This window comes from Neoarius graeffei, chromosome 20, assembly GCF_027579695.1.
Source record: "Neoarius graeffei isolate fNeoGra1 chromosome 20, fNeoGra1.pri, whole genome shotgun sequence".
In the NCBI taxonomy this organism is placed as follows: Eukaryota; Metazoa; Chordata; class Actinopteri; order Siluriformes; family Ariidae; genus Neoarius; species Neoarius graeffei.
Window position 1 is genome coordinate 51431809 of NC_083588.1, and position 16411 is coordinate 51448219.

Consider the following 16411-nt stretch of genomic DNA (forward strand, 5'->3'; position numbering starts at 1 on the left):
TATACTTATACGTATCTATAATCTTAAATATAAATGATGAATTTTAAATCTTAAATGTATATTATAAAACTTAGGAAGAAAATCTTAATTGTTATTATGTAGTGAAAGTTCATTATGTCTACCTATTGAAACTATTCTTTAAATTCGTTTCTTAAGACAAGGATTTTTTAAGATGTTACCTTGACAGTTTCGGCAATAAACTTCCGCCTTCTTCAAAACAGTCACCAGATGTCGAGTGGTGACATACCTTATCAGCTGATGTTACTCTAAGGAGGCGTGAACATCCCGCCCAATTTGACAGGTAGTTCACGCCTCCTGCTGTCAGGTCGCTCCTCCAGGACGGCGCTCCAGGTGTGCGACAGCGCGTACGCTCCCTCATCCCGGTTCATCGTTCTCTGCGCACGCTTTCGTATCTCCACTGCCTCCAAAATCCAACGCTGGAATCTATTTTCTTCAGCACGAATGACTCTGGCCTCTTCCCAATTCATTATATGATTTTGCCGTTTACAGTGGTCTGAAATGGCTGACTTTAAGTTTTCTTGGTGTGCTTTTTCTTTTTCGGATCTTGTGAGTCTTTTTGTTGTTTCTTTTTCACATTCTATTTGGTGTTCTTTTTTGCGAGTATGGAAGCATTTGCCCGTTTCGCCAATATAAACTTTATTACATGAACGGCAAGGGATTTCATATATGACGTTGCATTTATTGTCCAGTTGTATTTTATCTTTGGGGTGAACTAGCAGCTGTCGGAGGTTCTTGTATGATTTGACCGGGGTGTTGATGTGGTATTTCTTCATGGATCGTTGGATGCGTTCTGTAACTCCTTTTATGTATGGTAGTGTGACAAAGCCTCGGTTTGTTTTTTCTGTGTTTTTCCTTGTTTGTTTGTTTTTTTTTCCTTTGTTTGTGTCTGTAATTTCCCTTTTCGGATTGCCCACGGTGGATATTGGCAGTTTTTTTAATGCCTTTTGGATGTGTTGTTCCTCCTCCTGTCTGTTTTTCTCCTCCGTGATGCTCTGTGCTCTGTCGTATAGTGTTCTGATTACTGACATTTTGTGTGCGATGGGATGTTCAGATGTCCAGAGTAGATATTGGTCGGTATGTGTAGGTTTTCTGTATGTTGTGATTTTAATGTTCCCTTCTTCTGTGTGGTGTATTTTTAGGTCCAGAAAAGCTATTGTCTTGTCCGTTTCCTCTTCGTGTGTGAATTTGATGTTGCCTGTCTTGTCTATGGAGTTTAGATGATCCGTGAATTGTTGTGTGTGACCTGTTTTGGTTATTTCAAGAATGTCATCAACGTATCTTTTCCAGAAGATAGGTTTGCAGTCATCCGGTGCTGTTTCTATGGCTCGGGTTTCCAGATCCTCCATAAAAAAGTTGCATAGAGTGGCAGATAGCGGGTCCCCCATTGCAAATCCCTCTTTTTGTCTGTAAATTGTTCCTCTGAATTGGAAATATGTGGAAGTGGAAATGAAATGTAATAGTTTTGTTATGTCCTGTGCTGTAAGTTTTGTACGTTTTTTCAGGGTTCTGTCTGCTTTTAACCGGTTTTCTACTATGTTGAGAGTGTTTGTGACCAGTGTTTTGTAAAGAGGGATATGACGTCATGTGATACGAAAATTCCATCCTTTTTAATCTTGATTTCCTTTAGTTCTTTCGCCAGTTGTTTTGAGTTTTTGCAGTGGTATTCCGTGAGTCCGAGGAGTGGTTTAATTATGTATGCCAGCGTCTTGGAAAGGTTGTAAGTAACTGATCCTATACTGTCTACTATGGGTCTTAGTGGTGCTCCGGGTTTATGAATTTTCGGTGTGCCGTATACCCGGGGGGTGATGTCTGCTGTGGGGATGAGGTGGTTGTATGTTTGTTTATCGATTTTATTGTTGTCCATTAACGGTTTGAGTAATAGTTTTAGTCTTTTTTCTTTTCCTCCGTCGGGTCTTTTTTGAGTATTTCATATGTGTTTGGGTCCGTGAGCATTTCATTCATTTGTTTTTCGTATTGATTAGTGTCCATGACCGTGGTCCTCCCTTTATCAGCCGGTAATATTGTTATTTTCTTGTTCTTTGTGAGTGTTCTGATGGCTTCCATTTCCTGTTTAGTTGTGTTTCTGGGTGGCGGTTTAGCTGAGGTGAGGATGCCTACTATTTCGTTTCTTAATGCGGCCTTCTGTCCTTGGTCCTGTAACATGTTGCATGCTAGTTCCTTGGCTAATATGAATTCTTCATTCGGGATTTTATTTGGTGTGATGGCATAGTTTAGTCCCCGTGAGAGTATAGTGTGTTCTGCTGTTGTTAGTGTGTGTTTAGACAGCTGCAAATCCATTTTTCATTTATTTGCTTGTCCTTGCATTTATTTTGTTTCTTTTTGGTGTCTATTTAGTTTTTTAATATGGCGTGTTTTTGTTTTTGAGAATTCTTGTTCTTGTATTATATTCAGATGTTCTTCCATATTTTTTTCCATGTCCCTGCTGAGTTTGTACCGGCGTTTGAAATCTTGTGTTCTTTGTGTTGATTCTTAGTTGTTGATTTTGTTTGTCGTGCATCTAATTCTTTCTCTTACCAGAGTCATTTGCGCTTTTTCGATGGCCCTTTCCGCATTTCTTGTTGGAATTGGATTTTTTATGTAGAGGCTTGCTGGAATGATTTTTTAAGATATTACCTTGACAGACTCTAAGGAGGCGTGAACGTCCCGCCCAATTTGACAGGTAGTTCACGCCTCCTTAGAGTAACATCAGCTGATGTTGGGAAGAGGCCAGAGTCATTCGCGCTGAAGAAAATAGATTCCAGCGTTGGATTTTAGAGGCAGTGGAGATACAAAAGCATGCGCAGAGAACGATGAACCAGGATGAGGGAGCATACATGCTGTCACACACCTGGAGCGCCGTCCTGGAGGAGCGACCTGACAGCAGGAGGCGTGAACTACCTGTCAAATTGGGCGGGACGTTCACACCTCCTTAGAGTAACATCAGCTGATAAGGCACGTCACCACTCGATATCTGGTGACTGTTTTGAAGAAGGCGGAAGTTTATCGCCGAAACTGTCAAGGTAACATCTTAAAAAATCCTTGTCTTAAGAAACGAATTTAAAGAATAGTCTTAATTGTTATTCTCGACCAAAAAAAAAAAAAAGATCCTTGATTAGAATGGAATATAAATAGATATGAAGGAAATATCAAATAACTATATACTCAAATCTATAATATTAAATATATACATGATAAAATGTTAATTCTGTACTAAAATGTTTAATATACATTCTAGGTAAAACTCATATCTTCAAATCTACAATCTCAGTATTAAATTCAATGTAAGTAAAAAAAATTACTATAAATGATTTAAAAATGGCGGCACGGTGGTGTAGTGGTTAGCGCTGTCGCCTCACAGCAAGAAGGTCCTGGGTTCGAGCCCCAGGGCCGGCGAGGGCCTTTCTGTGTGGAGTTTGCATGTTCTCCCCGTGTCCGCGTGGGTTTCCTCCGGGTGCTCCGGTTTCCCCCACAGTCCAAAGACATGCAGGTTAGGTTAACTGGTGACTCTAAATTGACCATAGGTGTGAATGTGAGTGTGAATGGTTGTCTGTGTCTATGTGTCAGCCCTGTGATGACCTGGCGACTTGTCCAGGGTGTACCCCGCCTTTCGCCCGTAGTCAGCTGGGATAGGCTCCAGCTTGCCTGCGACCCTGTAGAACAGGATAAAGCGGCTAGAGATAATGAGATGAGATGAGAGATTTAAAAATGATTATTAAAAAAAGATTAAATTAGATCCAGATTGAATGGAAGACCATTTATACTAGGTAGAAAAAGGAAAAATGCAAACCAGTTTTTCAGTTTATGTATGGCAGCAGCAGTGTGTCAGATTTTTTTTATTTTAAAAATTTTGGCTTATTTTCTCAAAATTCAGATTTACAGTCAGGTTTTTTCCATAAAGAAACATTTGTGAATAGTTGTGAATCAGTGCTATCTGCTAATTTTTGATCCTCTCTACTAACCCCATTTCCAGAAAAGTTGGGATATTCTCCAAAATGCAGTAAAAACAAAAATCTTTGATTTTGTTAATTCATGTGAACCTTTTTTAACTGACAAAAGTACAAAGAAAAGATTTTTCAATAGTTTTGCTGACCAATTTAATTATATTTTGTAAATATAAATGAAGTTAGAATTTGATGCCTGCAACACACTCAAAAAAAGTTGGGACAGAGGCAAAATAATATTGAAACGTTTATAGGATATTCAAGTAACACCATTTTGGAAGATTCCACAATAAGAAGGTTAATTAGTAACATGATTGGGTATAAAACGAGCATGCACCAAAGGCTCAGTCTTTGCAAGCAAGGATGGAATGTGGCTCACCCCTTTGTGCCAAAATTCGTGAGAATTTTTAGTCAATTCAAAAAGAACATTTCTCAATACAAGGTTGAAGAGAATTTGGTCTTTCAAAATCTACAGTACATAATATTGTGAAAAGATTCAGGGAATTTGGAGACATCTGAGTGCATAAAGGGCAAGGTTGGAAACCACTGTTAAATGTGCGTGACCTTTGAGCCCTCAGGTGGCACTGCCTGAGAAACCGTCATTCTAATGTGACAAATATAGCCACAGGGACTCGGGAGTACTTTGGAAAACTGTCATCACTCAACACAGCCCACTGCTGCATCCAGAAATGCAACATGAAACGGTATTACGCAAGCAGGAAGCAATTCACCAAATCGATGCAGAAACTCTGATGATTCCTCTGGGCCTGAACTCATCTCAGACTGGAAGACAGTAGAAACATCTCATCTCATCTCATCTCATCTCATCTCAAGCCACTTTATCCTGTTTTACAGGGTCACAGGCAAGCTGGAGCCTATCCCAGCTGACTACGGGCGAAAGGCGGGGTACACCCTGGACAAGTCGCCAGGTCATCACAGGGCTGACACATAGACACAGACAACCATTCACACTCACATTCACACCTACGGTCAATTTAGAGTCACCAGTTAACCTAAGCTGCATGTCTTTGGACTGTGGGGGAAACCGGAGCACCCGGAGGAAACCCACGCGGACATGAGAAGAACATGCAAACTCCACACAGAAAGGCCCTCGCTGGCCATGGGGCTTGAACCTGGGCCTTCTTGCTGTGAGGCAACACTGCTAACCACTACACCGCCGTGCTGCCCCCTTAGAAACATGCTGCAGTCAAATGACTCCACATTTCAGCTTGTTTTTGGGAAAACCGGATGTTGAGTTCTCCATGCCAAAGGTGAACACAACTATCCAGTTTGTTATGAGAGAAAGGTGTAAAAGCCAGCATCTGTGATGATATGGGGCATCAGTGCCCGCAGAATGGGTGAGTTTCATGTGTATGTGAAGATACCATTGATATATTGGGGCATATATTCAGATTTTAGAGAGACATTTTTGTCAAGGCGATGTCTCTTCCTGGGAAATTCATGCTTATTTGAGCAGGACAATGCCAGGCCTTATTCTGCATGGGGTACAACAGAGTGACTTCGTAGATGCAGAGTGCACATGCTTGACTGGCCTGCTGCCAGTCCAGCTCTGTCTCCTATTAAGAATATATGTGGCAGCATGAAGAAGAGAATCGGACAACGGCGACCACGGACTGTTGAGCAGCTGAAGTCTGGTACCAAGCAAGAATGGACAAAAATTCCAATTGCAAAACTGTAACTATTAGTGTCCTCAGTTCCCAGAGAATTAAAAAGTCTTATTAAAGGAAAGGTGATGCAATACAATGGTAATAATGACTCTGTCTGAACTTTTTTGAGCTTGTTGCAGGCATCAATTTCTAAGTTTGTTTATATTTACAAAATACAATTAAGTTGGCCAGTAAAATTACTGAAAATTTTTTCTTCATACTTTTGTCAGTTCAATATAGGTTCATATCCTTTTAGCACAAGTCTTTAAGCACAAATCTAAAGTCTTTTAGCACAAGTTCTGAAGTCTCTTAGCATAACTCTATGCTCTTTTGCACAACTCTGGATTATGGTCACAATAATAAAAAAAACCTACTCATTTTGATATATGAAGGGGTTTATTATTAATTGCTTAGGGACTGGAAGCCGGAATTTCTGCTGCTGTGCATATTAAGGATCAGTTGTTGATCCCTGAAACGTAGACTGAAAATCTGATTCTTTGGTGTTTTTGGATATTTGTAGTTAAGCCATAGCAAACCTTGAATTGTGGGCACCTTCATAGATAACTTCAGTCACTTCTGATCATATTACAAATTCAACTGACTGTCAATAATTACGTGCTTGCCTAATTAATTAACCGAGAAATTATGTCTCTTGCCCTGCTTGCCAACATGTGTTTTGCCGACTAAGAGCGGAATCTATTCCTAAAAACGTACTCAAATTATTAAAAGTCCATTTGATATCAAAGATTAGTGTTTTCATATGTATTTGACAAATAATGCTACAGAGTCTTTAACTGAAAAAAATTCAATGAGAAAAATGAGAATCATGTCTCCTTAGTAACTAACAGTTGTGATATGTAAACAAACGAAAGAAACTTCCACTAAAAGTATCATCAAACATGGTAGTTTCAAGATGGTGTGAGACTTTGGATTTGTGCCAAAAGACTTTGGATTTGTGCGAAAAGATTTTGGATTTGTGCGAAAAGACTTTGGATTTGTGCTAAAACACTTTAGGTTTGTGCCAAAAGACTTTGGATTTGTGCTAAAAGACTTTGGATTTGTGCCAAAACACTTTGGATTTGTGCTAAAAGACTTTGGATTTGTGCCAAAACACTTTAGGTTTGTGCCAAAAGACTTTGGATTTGTGCCAAAAGACTTTGGATTTGTGCCAAAACACTTTGGATTTGTGCTAAAAGACTTTGGATTTGTGCCAAAAGACTTTGGATTTGTGCCAAAACACTTTGGATTTGTCCTAAAATGACTTCGGATTTGTGCTAAAAGACTTGTGCTAAATAACCATAAACCATAAGTAGTTCCTACCTTTAAAGCTAACTGAAAAGACTATCCTGCTAAACAGCTTAGTTATGCACTGGATTTGACTAAGACCAAGATACATAAGATTTTAATTACCTGCAATGTCAACTCATTATGTATCTAAAAGATGAGGGGTGGGTTTCCCAAAAGCATCGAAGCACAAAGATCATCGTTAAATGACAGCGACCATCACAATGAACACTCCCTCTCCTAATTAAGATACTTTTAGTGTTAAGAGGCTTTTTGGAAACCCACTTGAGATCAGTAAACAAATTGAGACAATAAGTTAAGGTTTTGAGACAATAAATCAAAATTTGTGATGTCAATTTTTTAGATAATACGTTAAAATGATACAGTTGCTGCAAACACAAACAAACAAACAAACAAACAAACATTATGCCAGTTTTACCTTTGTGCCTGACAGAAATGAACTTTCACGTGCCATTAGAAAAAAGTAATTTCTCTCATTTCTCAATTCATTAAATATTTTATAATTAACTAATAAAATAAGCAGAAAAATGTTGGAATGGATGTTCAAGAACGTTTCGTATAACATCAGTTGGTGTGATGTACTGTATATATGAACTGTATTACATTCTCACTTGTCCTTTGTAGGATTTGAGTTGGGTGACCTGCTTACCGTATGGTGCGTGGACCGCTGAGAGTCAAAGCACTGTGAGGAGACAGAAAAATAATAATAATGCATTTTATTTATAGGCACCTTTCAAGGCACTCAAGGACACATTACAACACATGATAAAAATCAAACATACAGTAGCAACAATGCAACAAGGCATACAATGCAAAATAATAAAATAAAATGGCAAAAGTCATTTGCGCTGAAGTCAGACAGAATAGGAAAGTCTGAAAAGGTGTGTTTAAGGTGAGATTTGAAGGTTGGATGAGAATCAGTATTACAAAGTGGGAGGGAGTTCCAGAGGCGAGTAGTAACATGACTGAAGGCTCTAAACCCCATGGTAATCAAATGAGCTGGAGGTGTAACAAGATCGATGGAAGAAGAGGATATGAGACACTTTCATTTAACTTTCATTATTATTTCCAAATCACTTGAAGATTCGGCAATAATAATGAAATATCAAGCAACAGTAATAGGGTCTACGTTGTTAAAAATCTCAGTTTCATTTTTTTTAAGTTAAAGTGTAATCACTATTATTCTATCCACGTTCACTGGATATGAGCAATCATGCGCTCTGATTGGCTACTCTACTACTACGATATCCGCTTGTATACCGTGAGTAGAGAAACAAAATGGCGGAGCGTGTTGCTGAACCAACTGAGGACGAAATAAAAACTTGACTCGAAAACAAAACCCCAAAAAATAAAAATTAAAAAAGCAACAAAAAATGGAATAAAAGTATTTGATGGTAAAAATGTATCTTTTTATTTATTTATTTTTCAAGAATTATTATTATCACATTTTTCACAGATTTCTACTGTCATTTCGCCGGTTTGTTTACATTCTAAGCGGAAATTATTTCGTCTAATGTTTTGTATAAAGTTTTTATTTATTTATTGAATTTGCAAAAAAATAAAAAAATAAAAATCCAGTGAATGTGGATAGAATAAAACAGTTATTCCACTCAATCTCGTCGTACATAGCTTATAGCCAGAGGTGGACAGTAACGAAGTACATTTACTTGAGTACTGTACTTAAGTAGGCGGCACGGTGGTGTAGTGGTTAGCGCTGTCGCCTCACAGCAAGAAGGTCCTGGGTTCGAGCCCCGGGGCCGGCGAGGGCCTTTCTGTGTGGAGTTTGCATGTATTGTATTGTTTATTTTTGAATAGGGACAGATACAAAGACACAGATATCTGGAACAGTTATCTGATGTATGCATCACAGTATTTGTAGCCAAAGCTAATTCACAACACTTGTCCCTAGTTGGGCTTTTAATTAAACAAAACAAAAAGAGAGAAAATGAATATTTAAAATCTATGAGAAAAAATATATATACATAAAAATAAAATAAAATAAAATAAGAAATAATGGTCATAATAATAACAAAATTAAAAATAACAATAGCAATAGTAAAAATAAAAAGACAAATAGCAAGCTAAGTATCTAAACTAGTGATTCAAACTAAATATGAGAGCAGGATTGCTGTTGAACTAGCCATTGTTTTGTTTGTTTTTTGAAAGAGAGAAGTGTAGCTATGGATTTTAAACTGTCTGGTAGAGAATTCCATAATTGTGTTCCTTTTATTGAAAAAGAGGTTTGTGCAAATGAAGTTCTACGGAATGGAACAGTGCAATTGCCTTTTGACATTGCTCGGGTGGTGGATCTAGTACCACTTTGCAGTCTTGTTATTGACTCACAGAGCAGTTGAGGAGCAGTATTATTGAGGCATTTAAAAACCAATTTAACTGTGTATAATGAAATAAAATTAGTAAAACTGAGAATCTTATATTTGTTTAAAATTTGGCAATGATGATGCCTTATTCTTTTCTTGTCTAAAACTTTGAGGGTTTGGTTATAGAGGCATTCTATGCATTTTATTGTTGTCTGGTGAGCCTGAGACCATGTGGTCAAACCGTAAGATATATGTGAGAAAATCATAGAATTCATAAAAACAAAGGCACAATTTAGAGTTAAGCAATTTCTTATCATCTTAAAACATCCTAGATTTGCCTTAATAGTCTTACACATTTTCTTTACATGACTTTTAAAGTTCAACTGATAATCCATGATTATACCCAGATATTTCACTTCGGGGACTTGCTCAATGGGCTCACCGTTAATTCTTATATCCAAGGTGTTTATTGGTTGTTTCTTTATAGAGAAACACACAGAATTTGTCTTTTTAATGTTTAGGGTTAAACAGGATGAAGCCAGCCAAAATGCTGCCGAAAACGAACCACATCACGGCCTACAAAAACTCGCCATCCAACCGGCGGAAGCATATTGAGGTCTGCAAACATTTTATTCCAAGAGAAAGCTTGCAACAAAGTTATCTGTGCTTTTAGAGCTAGTGATAACATTGCGATAGCGACACAATCTGGTTAGTCAAATAACTTTCTATGGATTTGCTTGCCAAGTTGCCGTAGCCTTGTCCACGGCTAACATTAACACATAGTCCAAACATAACCACGGTCCGAAGACATTGCAGGTTAGGCTAATTGGTGACTCTAAATTGACCGTAGGTGTGAATGTGAGTGTGAATGGTTGTGTGTGTCTATGTGCAGCCCTGTGATGATCTGGCGACTTGTCCAGGGTGTGCCCCGCCTCTCACCCATAGTCAGCTGGGATAGGCTCCAGCTTGCCTGTGACCCTGCACAGGATAAGCGGCTACAGATAATGGATGGATGGATGGTTTATGGAGGGGATATCTGATCTATAAGTAGGTTTCTGAAGACATAAATAACACTGTGTTCTGTGTTGGACCCAAAGCAATTCAGTGAGGACAGAGAGAAATGAGAAAACGTATAATAGGTAGGGGAAGCATCAATTAGAGACAGATTAAATGAGATGGTGGTATGGAGAATATTGATCTGTAAATCTAACGTGAACCACAAGGAGATCCTTGCTTGTACGTACTTGCGATATTTAGTTGGTTCTATTTTCCAAAATCCATCCATTATCTCTAGCCACTTATCCTGTGCAGGGTGTCAGGTAAGCTGGAGCCTATCCCAGCTGACTATGGGTGAGGGGCGGGGTACACCCTGGACAAGCTGCCAGGTCATCGCAGGGCTGACACATGGAGACAAACAACCATTCACACTCACATTCACACCTACAGTCAGTTTAGAGCCACCAATTAGCCTAACCTGCATGTCTTTGGATTGTGGGGGAAACCGGAGCACCCGGAGGAAACCCAGAACCTTCTTGCTGTGAGACAACAGTGCTAACCACTACACCACCATGACGCCTACTTTCCAAAATACGAACATGAAATCTTTCCTGCCCCAAGCCATCATCCTGTACAATAACTCTGACCTCTCTGCTGTATAGTCCTGTTTATGACCCTGGTCCTCCGTAACTTTTGCACCACCAGAGCTTATTTATTTACTGTCATTTGCACTGTTAGAGTTAATTTTTATCTATCTATCTATCTATCTATCTATCTATCTATCTATCTATCTATCTATCTATCTATCTATCTATCTATCTATCTTCCATTTAATATTGCCACTTTTGCAGTTTTTATTTCATTTATCACAATTCTTGTTTTTAGCTCTATTAATGCACATTCACATGTTCAAAGTACCTATATAGATATATATTTTTTATCATTACATTTTTATCTGTATATTGAATCGTCAGCTTGTTCTTGGGATCTTTTTTTAAATTCTATTTTATGTTGTACAGTGTGTCTTTTTCTTTTTGAATATCTACTGCAACAAAACAATTTCCCAGTCTATCTATCTATGAACAAACCAGTAGCTGAATTTAAACCATCCTGACCAAACGGTAACCTGGGATGAATAAATGAATACTCTAAACACATGCCAATAAACATAACCATAAATATAGACTTTGACTACAAGAAAGCAAAAACCTATTGCTTACCTCACTTTTTTGTTGCATGCTGTGGGATCCCAGTCCCTAACCACACCTAAAGTCACAACCAAATAACCAAATGCCATGGCAAGCTTTCTTTAATAATAATTAAAAAAAAAATCATGTGCACACCCTATTCGCATCCATCTGATTCAAACACATGATCTGTTCATTCTGAATAATGTGTTCATATTCATTTACCTCTATAGTGTATACATATTTACAGGCGGAAATATCCCCTGGTGAATTTATTATTTATTTGCTTTATTGACATGATTTTTTTTTTAGACGACAAATCATTCAAACGCAGAAGAAATGTGAAAAATAAAAATCTTTAGTGCTGCTAATGAAAACGTGTCAGAGCTTTGTCTTATTTGCCACCACAGATGTGCTTTGCAAAGTTATGAATCCATACACTGTAGGTGCAACAAGGAAAGACAAAAAAAAAAGCAGTGGTAAGAGTTATATGTTTTTGATGTAAAACAACAAAGGCATATCTCAAAAGGAGTCTATAAAATTTTTATTCTTTACGTACATGATGAAACATTTTTCCCCCATGTCGACAGGCAAACCTTACAATACAGCCTTACCTGAGGGGAAAAAGTTTCTTTTTCCAGTTCCATGTTATTCCATTATGTTTTTCCGCAGTGGTGTGTTAACGTAATTAGAAATAATTAAAAATAATTACCGTTATATTTCTGAATAAATTATTTACTGACCTAAATTACCTACAGTTGCTGCAGTATAAAAAGTGTTTTATGCCACAGCACTGTTGTAATCTCGACTCTGATTCAGGTGGTGTTGATTAATTTTCTATAACAGCAGATTTTGACTGTCGTTCCTGATCTGATTCAAATGACAAGTTTATATTAATGTGCTCATTCCAGTATATTATCATTTCTTTAGAAACAACAATTAATTTACATGGTGTGGTTGATGCGCCATGTAATCGAAGATTAATAATAAAGGGATTAAATAATGCATTATTATTAAACAAAGAAGCATTCTCGAAATGGTGAAGCTTTCTGTCAGGAGACATTTAACATTTATGAAAGAGTGTCAGCTTTGTAAAACAACAATGACAACAGTAGATTTTCCAAAACAAGAAGATCTACAGGACGAACGACATTGCACTTTCCACTTTCTTGGTAACCTGCCAAGCTGGGCTGGTTTTATCTATTTGATTTCAATGATAAGAATAGAAAAGATAAGAAGCTTATCTGTTATTCTACATCTAACTGTTATATCATAAGAAATACATGATTATTTTTTTATTTACTTAATTTATTCAGGTCAGTTTTGACTTTGCATGTATTTTCATCGATAAAATTTAGATCAACTTCTAGATTCACCTGAAGATGCAATCTTGATAGAATAAATAACATTAAGGAGCCACATAATAATGAATATTGCAATAGCATGCTCTTATTGCAACTCAATACTTCAAGACAAACTGATAAAATAATGACACTACAAAGCTAAATGTCAGCTGTTTTAAAGTACAAGCACAATAAGACATGCAGGTTTAGTCTTAATAACATACCAGAATGCCTGTAATGGAAATACTTGTGTAAATGGAAGAGAAGGAACTAAACCATGAGTCATGTGAGTGTACCTTGGACGTACATATGAACATGTTCCGTGCCAAGGTGATATGATATGATACTAGCTCAATAATAGACCGTACAAAAGAACCAAAGTCATGCATGTGAGCACATTCTTTCATGTCTCTAGACGTTATTAATCCACCCATGAGCGCTTTAAGATTTATTTTTCTTTGAAATGCCAAATTGAAAATGCCACTGAGGAGTTCAGTCAGGTACACTCAAAAAACAAACCACATCATATGGGTACAATGGCTTGTCACCAGCACAGTACTCTCTCGGGTACTTATTTATACTCTTTATATACTGATTGAGAACATACAGTATATGTACCTTTTTGGCCCTAAAAAGGTACACATAGTAACCCTGAAGTCCAATAATGAGCCGTAGGGGTACATTAGTGTAGATTGTACCTCGGGGAACAGAAATGGACTCCTGCTGTACCCCTATTTCTAACTGTGTAGGTAGAGCAGGGAAAGTTGGAAAACATGCAGAGCAGGAGACCCCATGAGCATGATTAAGAACCAGTGCGCTATGTTAAGTGCTTCAGTGCTTCCTTTCCTATCTCCTTTACCATCGGATACACCGGACCATCCTGTGCAGTCAGATTCTCTTAATACCACCTACAACCTTATGAATTCTCCTTCACATCTTTCCTTGACCTCATGATGTTTTCCATCAAGGTCAAGGAAAAGTGGTTAGGACGCACGACTGGGATGCAGCCTTGAGAAGGGGACAAGACAAACACATCATAAATTGGCAGATGATTATGTCCCTTAAGCAGGTCACTCCGGTCCCTTCCATCAACATTCATCATATTCATTTACAACTGATTTTCAATTCAAGGTGGACTTTTCCAATCAAGGTTCATGATACTGGAAATGGGATATATATTACATGGTGGCACAAAGATATGAAGTTTATCTTCGAGTGGTGAATGGATATATCACGAGTGAGTGTAGTGAAATATTTTTCAACATCAGAAGATAAACTTCATATCTTTGCATCACTGTGTAATATTCCTTTTATTATATAGACATATCCACAAAACCCCCCACAAAAAACGCAAGCTAATCAAAAGAATTTTAATTTTGAGCCTGTTTGCCATTTTGACAATGTAGATCAAGTCAGTGGGAAAACACCAACGGTGACATCATCAGAGTGAAATATCAGGAATGTTACTCAGGTCCAGGATTTATTTCATATGAAAAACTCAACTTTTTCAACATTAGAAGACAAACTTCATATCTTCAGGCCAGTGTGTGATTTTCTTTTGATTATATAGACACATTTACAAACAAAAACTCCCCAAATTTATCAAAATAATTCATCGATTTCTTCATGAGTAACATACATACATATATATGTTATTTACCAGCTGGGAGGTCCGTATCGTGAAATACCGTGACCGAGGTCTTGAAAGTACTGAGCGAGGCCCTCTGGGCCGAGGTCAGTATTTAAGGCCGAGGTCACGGTATTTCACCATATGGGCCGACCTGAAGCTGGTAAATAATATATATATTTTTTTCTTTGCCAAATTCTAACAGAAAACGAGAGCGCCCGAAAGGGAAAACGGAGCCGAGCTGCCATTTTGAATTCTCATTCACGGCTGTAATGCACATTGCTTCCTCCTCAGTATACAAGTGCACTTCCATGGCAGAAAAAAACTACATTTTGCCACCTATGTAGTCCCCTATTTATACAAATAAGAATCATTCAGGATTCAGCCATGTTTTGGCTCTGTGTTAGCAACAGTTACAGGTTTTTAGCTTCCTCCTGAAATGTTTTCTTTTATTTCTTCTCCCTCAGGGTAGTAAAACTCGCTTTCGCTGTGAAGAATGTCATTATCACTATCCATGCTGTAAAATTAATGCTATTCTCCTGAGAAATGCTGGCAAATATTTATAAGATTTTTGATAATCTTATAAATAAATCTTATAAAAAAAGATAAATGTTGACAAAAAATGCTACTATGTTTATTGTTATGGTGAACGAGCGAGTCGCCAGAGGTCCGTAACCGGGGTCTGTAACCAGGGTCCGTATCGTAGGATATGGACCCGCTCGCCAGCCAATCAGAGAGCAGGATTTTGACCGCAAAAAAAATAAAGAGATTTATTTCACCATTTTGGTTCTCCATGTCCCACGTGGAGCTCATATGAAAAATACGAGTGGTGTATTTCCCAGCAAAACACTCATCCATCCATTATCTGTAACCACTTATCCTGTTCTACAGGGTCACAGGCAAGCTGGAGCCTATCCCAGCTGACTACGGGCGAAAGGCGGGGTACACCCTGGACAAGCCGCCAGGTCATCACAGGGCTGACACATAGACACAGACAACCATTCACACCTACAGTCAATTTAGAGTCACCAGTTAACCTAACCTGCATGTCTTTGGACTGTGGGGGAAACCAGAGCACCTGGAGGAAACCCACACGGACACGGGGAGAACATGCAAACTCCACACAGAAAGGCCCCTGTTGGCCACTGGGCTCGAACCCAGAACCTTCTTGCTGTGAGGCGACAATGCTAACCACTACACCACCGTGCCACTCCATGTTTTGATTTATTCATTTTAATTTCTGTGTTAAGGCATTACTGCAAAAAATAAACTACTCAATGTTAGCAGCCATTGTGTGTGTGTGTGTGTTTTAATCTTTTAAAAAAGATCAGGATCAGACACTCACCTCTTGGAAAAGTTGTCCCAAAGCAGCACACTGCTGAAGGACACGAATAAGATGATAGATAGCAGGTATACGAGCCTGATGAAAAGCAACTTCATATCTGTACCGGCACGGTCTTGAAATCACTTGTTCTCAGCATATAATTGCACACCCTTATATTGACAGTCTTCCTTTTGCTCATTCCATTAATTCTTTCTTTAACACCACCCCCTTTTCTCGCTTTCATTAGTTTCAACCTGTCTTTCATATCTGAAGCGCTCTCTCTCTCTCTCTGTTTACTTCTTTGTACAGTTCTGTCCAACTGTCCACTGTGTACCCTCATGTTCAGGCAAACTCCTTTTCAGCTTGCCAGCCTAATCTATTCTCTGTTTCTTTCTCTCACTCTCTCTCTCATTCTTCCTTTATTCTCTGACAGTGTCTCTATTCTTCCTCTTTTATGGCTTGGCCTGCCGTACTGTGTTGGTCTATTCCTGTTGAAATAGCAAGCTGTTGCACCCCCTGACCCCATTTTAGCCCACTGCTCCATCTCTCACTTCAGTAACATGAGTGCTTGGGACTGAATTAGCTCATGGAAGACACTCTCGACTGGGAGGTAGTGATGGTCTCTCTGAAGCCAAGGTTCTGAAGCACATATCAAGTAAAAGGGGGTGTGTCAGATGAAGCC

At 38.4% G+C, this 16411-nt stretch overlaps 1 protein-coding gene across 1 annotated transcript in view; it reads right to left on the reverse strand.

Annotated features, from left to right (window-relative positions):
• Positions 1-15950, reverse strand: part of LOC132868777 (alpha-2,8-sialyltransferase 8F-like) — a 29468-nt gene extending 13518 nt beyond the window's left edge. The window contains exons 1-2 of the mRNA XM_060901947.1: positions 15751-15950; positions 7584-7616 (exon numbers count right to left, since the gene is read on the reverse strand). Coding sequence (XP_060757930.1) covers positions 7584-7616; positions 15751-15845 — 128 coding nt within the window. The 5' untranslated portion in view covers positions 15846-15950. The remainder of the gene's footprint in view (positions 1-7583; positions 7617-15750) is intronic.
• Between the last annotated feature and the right edge of the window lie 461 nt (positions 15951-16411).